General features: G+C 31.2%; 3 protein-coding genes and 1 long non-coding RNA gene across 12 annotated transcripts in view; 2 read left to right on the top strand and 2 right to left on the bottom strand.

Annotated features, from left to right (window-relative positions):
* bdg (sodium-dependent transporter bedraggled) overlaps positions 1–7,732 on the bottom strand; it is a 39,325-nt gene extending 31,593 nt beyond the window's left edge. For 2 of the 4 annotated variants that reach the window (XM_085662334.1, XM_035870476.2), the window contains exons 1-2: positions 1,234–1,336; positions 118–1,030 (exon numbers count right to left, since the gene is read on the bottom strand). In XM_085662334.1, the coding sequence (XP_085518460.1) occupies positions 118–1,030; positions 1,234–1,300 (980 nt within the window). In that variant the 5' untranslated portion in view covers positions 1,301–1,336. Of the gene's footprint in view, positions 1–117; positions 1,031–1,233; positions 1,337–1,693; positions 1,801–7,127 lie in introns of those variants that run through there. The other 2 variants (XM_085662335.1, XM_085662336.1) reach the window with 2 other exon arrangements.
* The window catches only part of LOC118443461 (uncharacterized), a 31,037-nt gene extending 20,276 nt beyond the window's left edge, over positions 1–10,761 (top strand). The window contains exons 2-3 of one of the 2 annotated variants that reach the window (XR_014983168.1): positions 10,210–10,485; positions 10,638–10,761. This is a non-coding gene — a long non-coding RNA (uncharacterized LOC118443461). Of the gene's footprint in view, positions 1–7,785; positions 7,925–10,209; positions 10,486–10,637 lie in introns of those variants that run through there. The other variant, XR_014983167.1, reaches the window with a different exon arrangement.
* Acat1 (Acetyl-CoA acetyltransferase 1) lies at positions 7,878–13,248 on the bottom strand. Of its 3 annotated transcripts, none has more exons than XM_085662338.1 (9): positions 13,019–13,238; positions 12,758–12,895; positions 12,566–12,680; positions 12,286–12,479; positions 11,911–12,201; positions 11,643–11,831; positions 11,398–11,555; positions 11,211–11,327; positions 7,878–8,069 (listed from the first exon to the last, which is right to left on the bottom strand). In XM_085662338.1, the coding sequence occupies exons 1-9, from the start codon at positions 13,043–13,045 to the stop codon at positions 7,985–7,987; spliced, it is 1,314 nt and encodes a 437-aa protein (XP_085518464.1). In that variant the 5' UTR covers positions 13,046–13,238; the 3' UTR covers positions 7,878–7,984. The 3 variants fall into 3 exon arrangements, with proteins under 3 accessions (XP_085518464.1, XP_035726376.1, XP_035726377.1); XM_035870483.2 differs by lacking the exon at positions 7,878–8,069 and adding an exon at positions 10,602–10,884 and having other exon boundaries at positions 13,019–13,248; XM_035870484.2 differs by lacking the exon at positions 7,878–8,069 and having other exon boundaries at positions 11,103–11,327; positions 13,019–13,225.
* Positions 13,249–13,529: 281 nt separating this feature from the next.
* Positions 13,530–16,927, top strand: Diap2 (Death-associated inhibitor of apoptosis 2). 3 transcript variants are annotated; one of them, XM_035870482.2, is made up of 9 exons: positions 13,530–14,442; positions 14,526–14,655; positions 14,787–14,927; positions 15,052–15,230; positions 15,309–15,353; positions 15,430–15,585; positions 15,667–15,809; positions 15,884–16,152; positions 16,239–16,927. In XM_035870482.2, exons 1-9 carry the CDS (start codon positions 13,951–13,953, stop codon positions 16,427–16,429), a joined length of 1,746 nt encoding a protein of 581 aa, XP_035726375.2. In that variant the 5' UTR covers positions 13,530–13,950; the 3' UTR covers positions 16,430–16,927. The 3 variants fall into 3 exon arrangements, with proteins under 3 accessions (XP_035726375.2, XP_085518463.1, XP_035726374.2); XM_085662337.1 differs by having other exon boundaries at positions 13,537–14,442; positions 14,730–14,927; positions 16,037–16,152; positions 16,239–16,925; XM_035870481.2 differs by having other exon boundaries at positions 13,539–14,442; positions 14,730–14,927; positions 16,239–16,925.
* The last annotated feature ends 314 nt before the right edge of the window (positions 16,928–17,241 follow it).

The following is a 17,241-nucleotide window of genomic DNA, read 5'->3' as shown; positions in this document are numbered from 1 at the left end:
AAATGCCAGGTTGGGTTAGGTCGTATAAAATCGCAAACATATATATCAAGAATACACACAAGTAAAAAAAAATAAAAACAGAAGGAAAAAAAAAAGAAAAACAAGACAAATCCTTACCCGGTGAAGAAGCCAACAGGTTCACAAGACTGACCAGACTCTTCCAAGCTAACAGATCTATTGACTCTGCAAGAGTCCTTGGAACCATGACCCTTTGTCCCTTCTGCCCAAGATTTACGATGAACTACGCTCTGGAAGGATCTCCTTTTCGTATCACGTAGGAACACACTCTCGTCTTGGACACGTCTCTTACATTTATCTCGTAGTTCAAGATCAAAATCAACGAAGCAGGAGTTAGCTACCGTACGAGATGAAGATGATACTTCATAAAGTGAGGATTCGAATGCTGGATTATCAAGTTCTATGTCCTCGTAACTATCGCTATTTCTTCTACGACGATTTTCTAAAGAAGACGATTCATTTTTCTCGATCAGTGGTATAGCAGACGATGATATCGATCTATTCGAGCCAGCAACATCATCCTGATTACTTTCACTATGATCCTCGTTGTCCTCGTGTTCAGCAAGAAAATCAAAAGCACTGTTGATCTCCTGCGCCTCGAATGTCTCTTCCTCCGAAGAGCTTATTATTTCTGAACTAGCATGATCAACAATGTCCCGATGATCCTGAATGATCCCTGAACAAGTTCGTCTAATAACCGGTTCGAGGTTCCTCGTGATGTCACGTATCCTCTTTATAGTATCCGACGAGACAACGTCGATTCGTTTCCGGATTGGTACAACCTGATCATGCCCCAAGGTCACCAAGACATCACCGTTGTCGCTATCGTTCTGAACTTGTTCCTGTTTCACGGTCAGGGACAGCTTCTGTTCCAACTTTGGTGGACAGACATCCAGTAGATGTTCCTGTTCCTCTGGCGTTGGATCGGTCAATGAAACTCTTGGCACACATACGTCATTTCCAAGATCGATCAAATCACAATCCTCCGACGCCATTTTTCTAAAATTTACACCTATAACGTAACGATAGATCATTAGATAGATAGATAGATAGATCATTAGGTCATAGATAAATACTTCGTTATCGAACGCAACGATTGATTGATTTTTCATTTTCCTGAATTTCAACTTTTTCATTCCAATCGAATGAAATTACACAGGAATTTAAATTATTTTCTTCGTTAGAAATATACGATATAAGAATCGATTGACTCACCTAACTTTCTTAGAAATCGAAAGGTTATATTGAGAAAGGATAAATCATTTAAGATCGAAGGAAACATATCGAAATTTTCAAGAATGTCTGATCTGATAGAACTCCGAACAATATCTGCAATCATAATCGAATAATAACTGCGAACATAAATTGTTGGAACATCCTTCTAACCATCATTTCTATCATTAGCAATAATTATTAACTATACGTTAATCGCCTGATTCTCGAACAGTAATTGTTTATTCGAAGCTATTCGCAATAAATCTTCATTATCGTGCTTCGTAACACGTTAGATATTAGAAACATATCGAATATTTAATCTAAGTATTTAGGAAGTAATAGATAAGGAAAGATTAAATAAATCTTGAAAAATAAAATGTAGAAAGTAAAAACGTCAGTGCATTCGCTTTATCTTGGTAACATTCTAAGGTATGCTCCCACGCCTTGAGAATGCACTTACGTTGCAAAGGATTGCTCTTCCTAGTGCTCTCCTTCCTTATCCGGGGTACACTTCGAGTTCATGAATCCCAACGTTGTGCTTTTCCGCACGTCCTCTTTCGTGTCATCCTACGAGTATAAAAAAAAAAAAAAAAAAAAAAGACTGGAATTTATCTAAAAATCATTCTATTCTATTTTCTTTCCTGTCTTTGTGTAGGTGTGTCTGTGTGTGTGTGTATGTGTGTGAGAGAGAGAGAGAGAGAGAGAAAAAAAAAGAGAAAAAGAAGAACGACATATTAAATAATAGAATTTTTATATATACAAGCTTGATTCTCTTTTTTTCATATGAACATAAAAAAATAAATAAATAATTTGTAATTTGCATATATTAAGAGAAAAGATTATTACAAAATATATATATATATACATATGAAAATCTTCCAACATAATCTTTCAACGAGTTCAATCGTATCGAGTTCTGCGGACAACGTGAGTCATTCATCAAGCGATTTATTTGTCCAACCAATGGAGAGAACAAAATGGTACGGTCGATCTTTCTCTCCCCGAATAATTTTCTCAACCACTGGCTCTGTTTAAGAGAAAGAGAGAGAGAGAGAGAGAGAGAGTACATCGCAATACTTACATTTAAAGCATGAGATTAAAAAAAAAAAAAGAAAAAAATAAAGAAGAAGAAAGAAAGAGAAGAACGAATCTGAAAGAACAATAAACCTAAAACACTTATTATTCTTTTCGATAGTAAACGTAGTCAATAACTTATTTGTATTCTAATCGAATACTAACATAAGAAATCGTCCTTGGATCAATAAGTACACAAAGAAAGACACAAAAAGAATGATTTATGAGTATTGTTTTTCTCGATCGACCAATCGATACTTAACAAAATTCGAAATTCGATAATTCATACTTAGCGACTAAAAAATTGCACACCTCACATAAAAAAAAAAAGGAAAAAAGAAAGAGAGAGAGAGAGTATAATATATCGAACGTGAGGATAACAACAGGTTGTAACCAGACAGTATCGTATGTCAAGATCAGAGTGATCGATTTCTTCGATAGATCGTTGTGTACGTTGCTTTAAATTCAAATATGCGAAGTGCGGGTGGTGTGGTCCTGCATCGCAAACAAAGATACCAAAGTAATCCCTTTGTTTCATGTTGAAAGTGCGACTTTATTTGCTCTCTCTCTCTCTCTCTCTCTCTCATTTTTAATTTATGTCTATATGTAATATTAATCATTATAATCTAACATTATCGCACAAGTATTATTATGTACACGTGTTTTTTTTTTTTTTTTTTTTTTTTTTAATATCCTAAACGTACAAAAATATATTTCTAGAAAAAAGAAAAGAACAGCAGCAAAATACATTAATTAAAATGTTTTTTACATCTCTTTGAAGTTCCATAGAAAAGTTATTTTATAAATGATTATATATAATTTTCCGATAAATATGTTTTTATATATCACTACATTTACTACATGCACATAAATCAACGATGTTTATATCCTAGTGAAGATAAACAAGTGTGTTTATTTACGAAATAATCTTCTAATACAAAAAAAGAAAATAAAAAGACTATATGTTTTGATTGAAACACCTTCTCTCTGACCGATCACTGATACGTCATATACTGTAAATAAATCTCCGTATCCTCTCTCTCTCTCTCTCTCTCTCTCTCTCTCTCTCTCTCTCTCTCTCTCTCTCTCTCTCTCTCTCTCTTTTATATAGCTAAGCTCTTCCGGTTCTTCTCTGTCGACTACCGAATAAATATTTATCTTTATCCGTTTGTCCATGGCACCTTATTTAAAGATAGATCTTTTAAAGTAGTTATTTCAATTTATACTTATAACGCGCGTATAAACAAAGAAATTTTCATATATTTTATCGTACTGCATATCTTGAAACTTTTCAAGGATCATCATCTCGTCTGAATTCAGTCATTGTGGAAAAAAAAAAAAAAGAAACTACATAATATAATTAAATTTAATCGTGCTTCGAATAGATAAAAAAAAGAGAGATAGGAGAAGGAAACGACGACAAAATACAACGATGGAAAATTTTTTAAACGTTGTGCGAAAACTAATAAATATATTAATAATATAAAACAGCTGTTTTCCCAAAAATAATATTATTTCGTAAAAAAAAATTGTCTCCTTTCTCTTTTTTCCTTTATAAGTAAAAGAAAATAATAAATTTACTTATTAATATTTAATTACGAACAATACAATTTCTATTAATATTAATATATCTATCTTGATGAAAGTTTTGAAATTTCTTTTTAATGAAACAACCGGAAACTAAAAATTCTCATCCATTTTCATGGGTAAATTCTAATAAACTCAATTGACCTCATAGAAATAATAATAGTAAATATTGTAATCGATTAAGGTTTGTGCTTTATGCTCGAAAGGTAACGAGTAACCGGACCTTTTCAATAGGCAACAGCTCCACATAGCACGTTCATGAATCATGTTGTCGGACAACGCCTCAAAAAAAATATATCGCTGATGTTTAATATTCCATTTAGAGTTCTACGTTTATTTGGTAATAAGTTAATTAATTTTCCTTTTATATATATATATATATATATAAAATTATCGATAATTATGTTGATAAACTTATGATGAAACTAAAGAGAAAGAGAGAGAGAGAGAGAGAGAGATAAAAAATAACGATAGTTCATAGGTCAAGAAATTCGAGAGATTCAATAATCAAGTTCATGGTTTATCAGAAAGATGACATCTTTATAGAGAAGGCGTTTGTAAGAAATGTATGAAGTAAAACGAGGTATGAGATAAGGACAATATTAATAATAATTAATATCCTTCTCCTAGTTCATTTAACTTGAGAATAACTCGTTCCAGTCAACAGAATATACGATAAAATAGATAGTGAATGCATACATATATATATATATGTATACTTATCAAATTATTCTATCGAAAAGGAAATAGAATATTCTACAAAATAAATCTAGGGTATCTCTAATAAATTTTCGATAAGAAAAATTACGTACAATATTAAATTGAAATAATATATGTACGTAGAAAGTTTATTAACAAATTATCATAATTTTTCTTCATTATAATAACATTATTTTATAGGTATAAAATACAGATAGTAAAATTTTTAGATCTACGAGGGACACATTATATAGATCGTTGGAAATAATCAATATCATTATTGTGTTCATCATAAAACTTTGAGAAATTTAATGAAATTTCTTGAATTTACACAAGTGGAGATCTCGAATTTTTCGTTTTATTCGTTCCGATCTATCGATATTCGATACGAACTATTTACAAAACGATCGAGGATTAAACACTGACATTATCGTTTGTTTTTGATCGATAATCTCGAGAAATCGACTTATTGTTGGCATAGTTTTCTTTTTTTTTTTTTTTTTTTTTTTTTTTTATTCTTTCTTTTATATTTTTTTTTCTTTTCTTTTTTTTCCCCCATTTTTTTTCAACGATACGAACTAATATCTCAAAGAAATAATTTCATCTAGTACTACTATACAGTAAGACTTTCGTTTGACGGTAGAAACTAAACGTTCTATGTCTCTCTCTCTCTCTCTCTCTCTCTCTCTCTCTCTCTCTCTCTCTCTCTCTCTTTTTCTCTACGTATACGGTGGCTCTCTAAGTTGTACAGTGCACACAGAACAGAAAGTCCGAAGATCGGCAACGATACTTGCTTCGAAGGCCAACCACTCTCATTCGTGGTGGTGTACCACGCTTCACGACCCACCCAAGGGATAGAAACGCAATCCTTATGATAAAAACTACAAGTTGCCCTTCCTCGCCGATTCTAACTTTCCTTTATTCTCTATTCCTTCCTTTAATTCTTAACAAACGTACAACAATTTTTGAATAGACCAAAGGAAAGAATAAAATAATGGGAATAAAACGAAATTAAAAAAAAAAAAAAAAAAAAAAAAGAAAAGAAAGAAAGAAGTATCAATTAGAAACATAATAATTTAAAGAATCGTACAAATCTAAATGTTATAAAAGATAATTACGTAATATGTTTCTACGAACAATAATTAAAAAGTTATAAATTGCTATAAAAGACAGATTAGTCATTGGATTGAATCGTTCGAAAGTCATTAATCGAAAAGACAAAGATCGATTTGATCTTTTTAAACGAACAAACGGATAAAAAAAGAAAAAAAAAAAAATAATAATAATAATAATAATAATAATAATAAAAAGAAAGAAAATGATTGCTTATAAATAATCTTTATAAAAAGATTTCCAGATGTTCCGTTCGATGACAATTTCCGGTTCCAAGGAAAGCAATGAGAAAATTGGCGTATTTCACGACAGGTGTCACGGTCTAAAAATACTCATTGTTTATGTTCTTTTCGTGCGTAAGTGAAAAAAAAGAAAAAAAGAAAAAACAAGAGAAAAAAAAAGAAAAAAAAAGGAAACAAGAAAGATGAGATAGAGGAAACGAAGAGAAAGGCAGATCTTCTCCTTAGTCCTGCATCTTAAACACGGCTGATCCGGTTTAATTGTTATGCTAGTTGTTATGCTCGGTTATTTTCTATTGCGATCGTAATTCTATGTGTTAGAAAGGATATATTCTTTATGGGGGGGAAAAAAAAAGAGAGAGAAAAAAAACAGAAAGGTGGAACTTCGAAACCGCGAGTACAACACCTGTTACGGTGACCCGGAAATATATTCAAGGATCTCTCGCCTTATGTCGTCAAATACGAAAAGGATAATAATTTTTTTTTTCTTTATATTCTTACATACACGGTGTCCTAAAATATCAACCAATATACACATCATTCCTATTTATATCTTATTTATATATATATTGATATTAACGTCACAAATTAAAGATCATAATACCTATCATATATATTTTTGTCAAGACTGATAATAAACCAATCAATCTTTTTTATTCGTCCCCAAGAAAAGATAGATATTTAGAAATTTCGTAGAAATCGTAGGTGGGGCCTCTACGTCCATTCGTCAAGGCCTCCCTCGGATGAATTACAAAGTGAATGTTCATTTTTCAAAGGCATTCAAAAGGACGATGCACCGTACACATTCCGCCGATTGTGAGAGCATCCAACTTTCTCACCGTCTTCTTTTTCTACGATCCATAATAACCAGAAAAACCACGTCGAAGACAAATTTCTAATATTTAACGCTCGAATTGTGAAAGTTCGAATAAACGTAAATCGCGGGAGATTTAAAACGGATAACTTTGGTCACGTTGTATTCTATATTCACATACTTCAAAGTGAAAATCTAAACGAATATATATATAGCTCGTTTCGATTTATTTAACCAAAGCTAACGAATACTTAGAAATGAATAAAATTGAAGTGTACATTAGAATTAGAAAGTAAAAGATCAAAATGAAACGTTCTTAAAAAGGAAAGAAAGTAAAAAAGTCAATATGGCGTAAATGAAATACTTACGTCTTTAATATTCTTTGTCTCTCGAAACTCGTTTGTAATTCGTTCACAGGCGTTTACCTCCTCCTCCTCCTCCTCCTCCTCCTCCTCTTCCTCTTCTTCTTCCTCGTCCACCTCCACCACCACCACCTCCTCCTCCTTTCCGAACACTCTTCGGTACGGTGTCACGACACATTCGGGTCACAGAAGAACGTCGTACATCGAGATGTTGTATTCCTCTTTGGTCTCCTCATCTCCTCCTCCTCGTATTCTAATAGAACGTAGAACTCACTGGTACACCAAGGAATAATAATAACTCGGGATCGACGATTTTTAACAGACACTTCACTCGCGCATTGCACCGTCCCGTATGATGATTATTAATAAATTAACCATTTATCGAATTTCAAAATTATCTTTTAATCTTTACATATAATCGCGTTTAAGATTTTATTTTTAATTTTACGGTGCACCGAATGAAAAAAAAAAAGAAAAAGAAAAAGAAAAAAAATCACCGATCTTAACCTCACGACACAAAAATATTCTCTTCTTTTAATGCTCTAGATTTTTCCTCGTGATTATCGATAATCTTTCTTATCTTTCATTATCTTTAATTTGTCCATTTGTTTAATGATTAAATAATATATTGTTATACAATAAATTAATTAAACGTACTTCACAGAGTGACGAGATTTCACGTCCGTATTTCAAGACGACCTGCAGCAACTGGTTCCTAAGGAGCGGCGGCCCTTTCAAAAGTTCGTGAACCGATCGAGTTCGACGATCGCAGCGCCATCTGAGAAGCTTACCCTCGCTCCTACGTATACCATGCATCGACGTTCTTCTTCTTCTTCTTCTTCTTCTTCTTTATTCTTTATTCTTTATTTTTTTTCTTTCTTTCTTTCTTTCCTTCTTTCTTTCTTTCTTTCTTTCTTTACCACCTCCACTTTTCTCTTCGAGCCAAGCCTACAAAGAAACAAATTCTTTTCTTATATGAATTCTTCACGAGATCAAACTTGTATTTCGTTCTTTATAAAATGATAAATCCTCGAAAAAGAGAGGGAAATTGACGGGTGGCTTACTTCGAAAAGAGCGCGAAATAAATGACCTTTCAAATTCGTAACAATTAACCTCTTTAAGAATAAATGATCGAATATTGAAACACAAAGGGAACATTTCTTTTTTGTAATTAATAATATTTCTTCGTGCAAGATGATTTTCTATTCGTAAGAGAGAAGAAACATTTATTTAAAAGAAAAAAAAAAAAAAGAAAAAACCTTGTTAATATTATTCTATTCTTTCTAATTATGGTGCAATCTTGAAAATAATTTCGAAATTGAACGTGAACGTATTTAATTGAATATCCTTGACAAGGTTAAACGCTTCGATAACGACTGCAGTGCCACCTTCGATTTCAAATAATTGTATGATAATTATATTCGAATCCGCGCGCGAAAATAAAATATATTTAAATATCATTTTGACAACGTAAAAAGTCGTGAAAAGAAGAAACAAGATTGACCTTTCGAAAGTTCACGAATCGAGGAAGAGAAAGAGAGAGAGAGAGAGAGAGAGAGAAATCAAGCGAAGGGAAGTCTGTCTGTATATCTGGTTATAGAGAAGGTCAAAATCCTCTCAACTCGTGCGTGCTTCACTATAATTGTCTAACCTCAAATTATTTCTAAATTAGGAATGAACGAGCAAAATTTGTTTTTTTCTGTTTCGATTTCTTTATCGAATACGTATCTATAAGTCTTTCTTCTAATATTCATAACGCGTAGATCCATTGTAATCGAGAGTCACGACGTATTTAAAATTTAAATTGAGTTAGAATAAAACGATCGAATAAATTGTACGGTGTAAACGACGTCAATGCTATAAATCAGTCACTTTAATACGCGACACTTTCAAAAATCATTTAACTTATGTTACAATTATTATTGACGATCTATCAAGATTCTATGCATCATTATATTTGATAATCGATCATTAGAAAGGCGATAAATATATCCTGTTAAAAATTTTTCCTACGTACACCTAATCAAATAGGATTATCAAACAAACGCGTAAAATTTGTAAAAATTTATCGTAATGATCGTGAAAATAACCGAGGAAATACCATTTCTTACGTTATAGTAAATGTCTTGCACTTGCAACTAAGGAAGCTTTTTAACGTAAAGTGAATTTCTTGATTCGCCCTAAATGGATACTGACTTGACTCCCTTCTTCTTCTTCTTCTTCTTCTTTCTTCTCTTTTTCCTCCTCCTCCTCCTCTTCTTTTTCTTCTTCTCTGTCTCTCCCCACCCTTTCTAACTTTTTTCTCATTCACTATGCTTTTCCTTATATTCGTTTTATTCGATATATAAACCTCTCTTTCTCTTTATTACTGTAAAGATCTTTACAAAGTTTCTACTATGTCTTTTCGACATAATAGTATAATATTCTTGGTACTCGTAAGCGCGTGCCACGTAGGCGCCACAAGAAACGAGTACCCGACGGTATTCGCGTAATGCACGCACTGAAGAAGAAAACGGACACGACCCTCCGAGAGAAGAAAAGAGAAGAAAATGAGAGAAAGAGAGAGATAGATACACAGATAGATAGATAGATAGAGAGAGAGAGAGAGAGAGAGAGAGTCAGAAGATGTTAGGTACATTCACCGATTCCACTATACCGATCCTTGCCGTCCGAATAGAATTGCATCGAGATCGGTTGAGAACCCTCTCCCTTTTTCCTACTATACGTTCAAGAATGGAGGGGGTAATCTTTTCAAGACGCGTTACTCACAACCAGAAGACGATTAGTGAATCTCTTCGATGGACTTCTCGGCGGAAAAGGTCTTACGACCCTTCGCAACAATTTTCTTTACTTTCATACACTCACCAGACTGGAAAAAAGTTCCAATCGATTTTACACAAATATATTTAGTTAGACACGCAATGTAAAGGGTGTTCTCCCTCTCCTTTCCTATCTCCCCCCCTCTTTTTCTCTCTCTCTCTCTCTCTCTCTCTCTCTTTCTCTAAATTGAATATATTTTTTAACACAACAATTTAATCGATTGGAACAATCTACAAAAATGTTGTTTACTTTTTACATGATATTTTAGAGCACCCTTATATACCATGGTCACTTTGTTGACACGCCACTGATGACTGCAGTCAGAGTGCATGAGGCCCATGTAAGAGTATGCGAGGAGTTTGTGTCGAGGAGAGGGGCGAAATGGACGGGTAAGAGAAAGGTGAATACATTCAGGTATATAAAGAGGAAAAGAGAGAGAAGATGTACAGCGAAGGCGGACGAGTTTCGAATTGACCTAGCAACTTGCTCTTCTCGTTCAACTATACACGAAATCTTATGAATCTAACGTGGAAACTGTTCCAAGGTTGACATCTAATTAATTATATATTTTTTAATGATCAGTCAAAAATCGAATCATTAGAATTCATGATATCAATGATTATTAACAATTGAAATTATAGCAAATTTGATAACATTGTATATTATGTTATTTTTTCATGACATCAATTCTTTAAGTCTCCTTTCTAAGAGATCAGAATCCAAACGATGTTTACAAAGATATTGACCTTCCAAAAAGAGAACTGGTATTTCATATCGATATAATTTAAGATACGCTTCGTTTCCCAAGGCAGTAATATCAACTTCTTCCAATTGATATCGATTAGCAAAACGTAAATGCAATTCATCCTTTAAAATGTCGCAAAGAGGACAAGGGTGCTTCGTATATAGCGTTAGTTTTGGCGGAGTTGAAACCGAGTGATACCTAAGAAATGATAATAAATCCATCTACCTATGAAACTATCTTTTTTATCAAATATTTGATTGTGACAAATATTTAACAATAAATTATGATATTTTATCACCATTAAAGATTTATTTTCATATTATGACATATAATTTTTCTATAGAAAATATCAACATATAAAAATATTTTTAATATAATAAATATATATATATATATATATATATATATATATTGCGAGTATAAAATAATAATTAAAAAATATAATCTCGGAAGACTTCTGTAATATCAATTAATTTGCTTCCTAGGTTTTTTTGTATAATAAAAACCTTTGAAAGTTCACTTACAATTTTTCAATTAAAATAGAGGAAGCACCACCGCCACCATTGCAAATAGATGCAACACCTTTTTCTCCAGACTTTAAGGCATGCACTAAGTGCACGACGATTCGAGCTCCTGACATCCTATAAATTTGAAAATACATTTAATATATATTATTATCTTAACACTAAAAATATCTAATTGATTGTTTACCCTATCGGATGTCCAAGAGATACCGCACCACCGTGTACATTTACTTTCGAAGGATCGATATCAAGTAATTTTTGATTAGCTATAACCACAACGCTAAAAGCTTCATTAATTTCCCAAAGAGCTATATCATTTTTGTTTAATCCAGTATTTTGTAACAGCTGCAATAAATGATCGAATAAATATGATTTGGAGAATTAAGTTTAATACTCATAAAAAAATATTAATATAAAAAAAAAAATCCTCACAGTGGGAACAGTCAAAGCAGGTGCAATTGGAAAGTCAATGGGATCAGTTGCAGCATCTTGAAAACTTACTATACGAGCCAAAGGTTTCAGATTTAACTTTTGTGCTACATCAGTGGTTGTTAAAATTAAAGCAGCAGCACCATCATTTAATGTTGATGCATTTCCAGCGGTTACAGTTCCGTTTTCTTTCTATATTAAGAACAGAAAAATATCGCAAACTAATTTGTTATATACAATGATCATTTATGTATTATATTGAAATATTTACCTGAAAAACAGTATTTAATTTGTCAAATTTGTCAAAATTCACTTTTTTGTATTCTTCATCCTCTGTAAAAATAATATCTGGTTTACCTTTTTTCTGAGGTACATTAACTGGTACAATTTGATCATTAAAAACTTTTTTTTCGTAGGCTGCAGCACTACGTTTGTAACTATTAATTGCATATTTATCTTGTTCTTGTCGTGTGATATTTAATTTTTTGGCAATGTTTTCGGCGCAATTACCCATATGGCACTTGTTATATACATCAGTCAAGCCATCAAATACAATGCCATCCTATTATTAAATATATTATAAAAAACTTTAATTATAATATTAAATATATTATAATATTAAATATTGTTCAAATAGAGATTTTACCTCAAGTTTTATACCACCATACATAGTTTCACCCCTTTTAAGATAAAATGGTACATTGGACATAGATTCCATTCCACCAGCAAGTACAATTTCTTGATGTCCGCATTGTAATGATTGAGCAGCAAGCATAATGCTTTTCATACCACTTGCACAGACTTTATTTACCGTGGTGCAGATCGTTGACTTGGGTAGCCCTAATTTACATAAAATTTATACAAATTACAAATTTATTTTTAATATTCTGAATCATTAATATAATTAACTATGATAATAAACGAACCAGCAAATAAAGTAGCTTGTCTAGCTGGAGCTTGACCAAGATAAGCTTGACAAACATTTCCCATGTATACTTCTTTAACTTGATCTTTAGCTATACCAGCACGTTCAATTGCTGCCTAGAAAATACCAAAATAAACTTTCTCATTATTTATATATATACAAACAAACTATTAATTATGAGATAATCAATTACTTGTATAGCAACTGCTCCAAGTTTAGTTGCAGATAAATTAGAGAGCGATCCAAGGAAGGAACCCATAGGTGTTCTGGCTGCGCTGACTACGACTACATCATTTAATTTTACCTTAGAACTATAAGCACGGAGACCAATCTGAAAAATAATTTCTCATATTAATATTAAATAAATATTATTTATATATCTCATATATTATTATATCTTATTTCTACCACATATATATAAATTTTAAAATAAAATTCATAAAAATCAACTTACATTGAGAATTCTTCTTACGATGGACATTTTAAAAAATAAAATTGTAAATATATTAATTACAAATAAAAATATTTATATCACTATGTAATACGTCTTTATGTATTTATATTAATAATTCCATAAAAAAATCAGTAAATAAATATTCTACTTGTTCTACTATCAGTCGATTACGAAAAGTTGATTGGTTATCTCTATCATCAATATCAATAGTGTAACATAATTTAGCATTTTATATTTCTCATTATTATAACACTTATATGTGGCCAATTTTTATATACGATTAAATAATTTTATATTAAAGGTATCTATTTTAAGTAGAATATTTAAATATTCATTATTATAAAAAAATATTTAAACAAATAATAAATCCTAAGGAACAAGGTACTAGTAATCACAATAGACATCCCTGATATCAAAACTAATATATATTCCTAACCCTAAAAATTGTAATCTTAAATATTGCATATTATTTTAATTCTTTATTTATAAAATTATATATAAGCTTTTCATTTAATTTATTTTACAAATTTCTAATAGAAATAATTATAAAATGTATATAAGCTGAAAGGGTTCTCATTTATTCGAACAAATAAATCAGAGAGACGTATTATTGCGCCATCTGAGTTAAAAAGATTCTGATCGGACAGAATTTTCCGTTAAAATATAGAAGATTTTACACATTATTTTATTCGGCACGTTGATCTGTTTTATTTTACGTGACTTTACTTTTTTCCTAAAGAAAATGACGAATTTTTTATTGAAATTAATTTCTTTCGGAAATTCTATAGGATGAAATTTAAGTGCACATAGAATTGGATAAAGTAAACGAAATGAGATATATAATTTAAATGATCAAGTATTTTCTCATTTATTATTTTGCATAATTGAACAAATACCATCTTTAATAAGTTAAATAAGATTTTATTTTTACAATGAACGTCGAAGAAAATAGATTGAGAACGTTTGTTGATTGGCCTACTCATGCTGCAGTAAGTGCAGATCGCATAGCCAAAGCAGGATTTTATTATTCTGGTATAGGTTTGGAAGTGCAATGTTTTTTATGCGGTACAAAAATTTCTGAGTGGAATTATGGCGATCAAGCTGTAACTCGTCATCGTCAAGCTGCACCTGATTGTCCTTTTGTTTTAAATCCGTCCAATACTTGTAATATACCTTTATTACCAGCATCTGCTAATGATAGAGATTTATCATCGTCCTCTTCTTCAGTGGAACAAGCCCAATCCGAAAATGTTACAGAATATCAGTGCTATCTTTCAACAGCTGTAAGAAGTAATGATCCTCAAAGACAATACAAAACTTTAAGGCAAAGATTAGAATCTTTTGCTAATTGGCCAGTATCTAATATAGTGTCACCTGATAAACTTGCTAAAGCAGGTTTTTATTATTTACAACAAGCTGACTTGGTAATTATTTGGGTGAAAAGTTTTATTTTTAAAAATGCCGTATTAGCTTTAAAATAAATGTTATTTTATATTAAAAAATCTAGGTAGAATGTGTTTTCTGTCGAGGTATTATATTACAGTGGGAACTTGGAGATGATCCAGAAAGAGAACATAGAACTCACTTTCCCAATTGTGATTTTTATATAAGAAGAGATAATGAAGATGATGTAGAAGGTATGTTATATTATTATGTTATTATAAGACCTGGAGAGAAAATATATTATTTATATTTTATATTCTCTTCACAGATTTAATAAAATTAACTAATGTAAAATTAATGCCCGGCTCAACAACTGATTTAAAAGATTTAGGTATTCAGGCCCATACTGTACCACGAAGATTAAAACATGCAACATATGAAGGTAGACTGAGAACTTTTGATGGTTGGCCTGTAGACCTAAGACAAACTCCAGAGATGTTAGCTACTGCTGGATTTTATTATGTTGGTAAGAATTATGCTTCTTTAACTTTGATATAAATTGATTTCAAAAGAATGTTTGTTTTTCCTCTCTAACTTGAATAATTTTATATATAATAGAATTTTTAAAAAAATAATAACATCTTCCATAGGAACTGAGGATCAGGTCAGATGTTTTCATTGCGATGGTGGTTTGCGTAATTGGGAAGCAACGGATGATCCTTGGGTGGAACATGCAAAATGGTTTCCAAAATGTGGTTTTGTTAGCATTGTGCAAGGGCCAGAATTTATAAAAGAATGTATTGATAATAGACCACCTTTAGATCCAGCTGTATGAATTATACTTATTATGTTTGCCTTTGTTACAGTTATCACTCGTATTACAATAAAATATTTTCATATTTTACAGATTGTAGGCAATGTATGCGATAGTAGACCACCTTTAGATCGAGCTGTATGTATTACAATTATTATATTTGTTTTTAATACAGATCGCGTATATTATGATAAAATATTTTCATGTTTCACAGATTGCAGCCGAAACATCCGAAACATCCGAAGCATCCGAAAATAATCCCGAAGAAATTTTAGAAATATCTTCTGCAACACACCCAACAGTTTCAACATTACGTGAACAACTTAACGATGCTTTCTACGAAGACATGCTTCAATCCGAACCAGCCATGGTTAATACAAAAAATAATTTATTTAATACTCAATGATGATATATTATGTGAAGTAAAATTTTTTTATTTCTATTACTATAGGCAGCACTTGAAATTGGTTTACACGTTGAAGGAGTGAAAAAGGCTTTAAAGAAACGAATAGAAGAGACTGGTGCTCCTCACGATAGTGCAGATCAACTTATAGCAGATGTCCTTCGAAATCAAGCTATGGATGAAGATTCTCGGTATGTAACAATAAAAATATTCATTTTCTAAATGTCTTAGATAACTATACGGACTTAATCAACCCAATCATTAGAGCTGAAAGCCAAAACACTAATTCATCAATTGACAATTCATTGGATGTAATACAATATTTTTTGAGTCTACTTATAACCGAACAAACACTGAATACTAGTGCAAGGTCGATGAATAATTCAGAAGATAGTAATACCTGTCCTACAATAAACAGGGAAAATGAAAGGGAGAATGTACAGGAAGAATGTACAAATTCTACACAAAGCTGTGAAATATCTGATACTGAGGATAAAGTACTACAGAAGGCAAATACTAACTCTGAAGTATCTGGTAAGTTATACTGATACAAGTTATATGTATGTAATGTGATAGAGAACAATTTAATAGGGTAGAGACTTTTATTTATATTTTTATAGATTCGTTAGCGGAGGAAAATAGAAGACTGAAAGAGGCTCGTCTATGCAAAATTTGTATGGATCGTGAAATAGCTGTTGTATTTCTACCATGTGGTCATTTGGCAACATGTGTTCATTGTGCTCCTTCTCTTACTTATTGTCCGATATGTAGGCAAGAAATACGTGCCACTGTTCGTACATTTCTTTCCTAAGATACAAACTAAAATTTTAACAGATATCTTATCTTTCTCTTTAGAAAATTCTCGCTCTCATCATATCAGCACTCTTTAACTTTTACTCGCTTTTGTTATATTATCACGCTGTTACGATATTACTATGTTACATCTATAAATGAAGGATTTATATCTGTATAGATCAATAACAAAATTTAAAAACGTTGAGAAAACAAGCATATTCGAATGAGGATAATCGGATAACGTAGCGACGAAAGAATCATTTTTTTTTCTTTGATGAGAAATTTACACGAGAAGTTTTAGCTTAATTTATTTAAATAACAACATTGACATATCAATCATTAAATAAATATAATCTATACTACATGGTACAAGGGATTTATTAATTAATAAAATCTTATATTTGCCACAATATTGAACGTATGAATATAAGAGCTTTATGCAAATATAATATTTTTAAAAAGTCAATTAATGCAATCACTATTATTTTGCAACGCGTTTATTTTTATTTAAAAGAAAAAAGAATAACATAATAATATTATATTGAATATAAATATTGTAATTTATTTTATTATTAATTTGATGATAATGAACTAAATGTTCCTATCTTTTCAAAATAATCTCATATATATATATATATGTATACATATATTTTTTCTTCATCTGAAATTTGAATGGATTTTTTTCTTCGTTCTTAGATGACAGTAACAAGTTTAAAATTAGAAAATGATTCTTAAGCTAAAAGATAAATTATAGGTAAATGAAAACACAATAAAAAATACAAGGCATTCATCGTATCCATCTTGTTCTTTTATACAAAAAAAAAAAGA

Source organism: Vespa mandarinia, chromosome 17, assembly GCF_050613455.1.
Source record: "Vespa mandarinia isolate Hongniang chromosome 17, ASM5061345v1, whole genome shotgun sequence".
Taxonomy (NCBI): Eukaryota; Metazoa; Arthropoda; class Insecta; order Hymenoptera; family Vespidae; genus Vespa; species Vespa mandarinia.
Note: the sequence above shows the minus strand (reverse complement) of the source record. Positions and strands in the feature narration are given on the sequence as shown.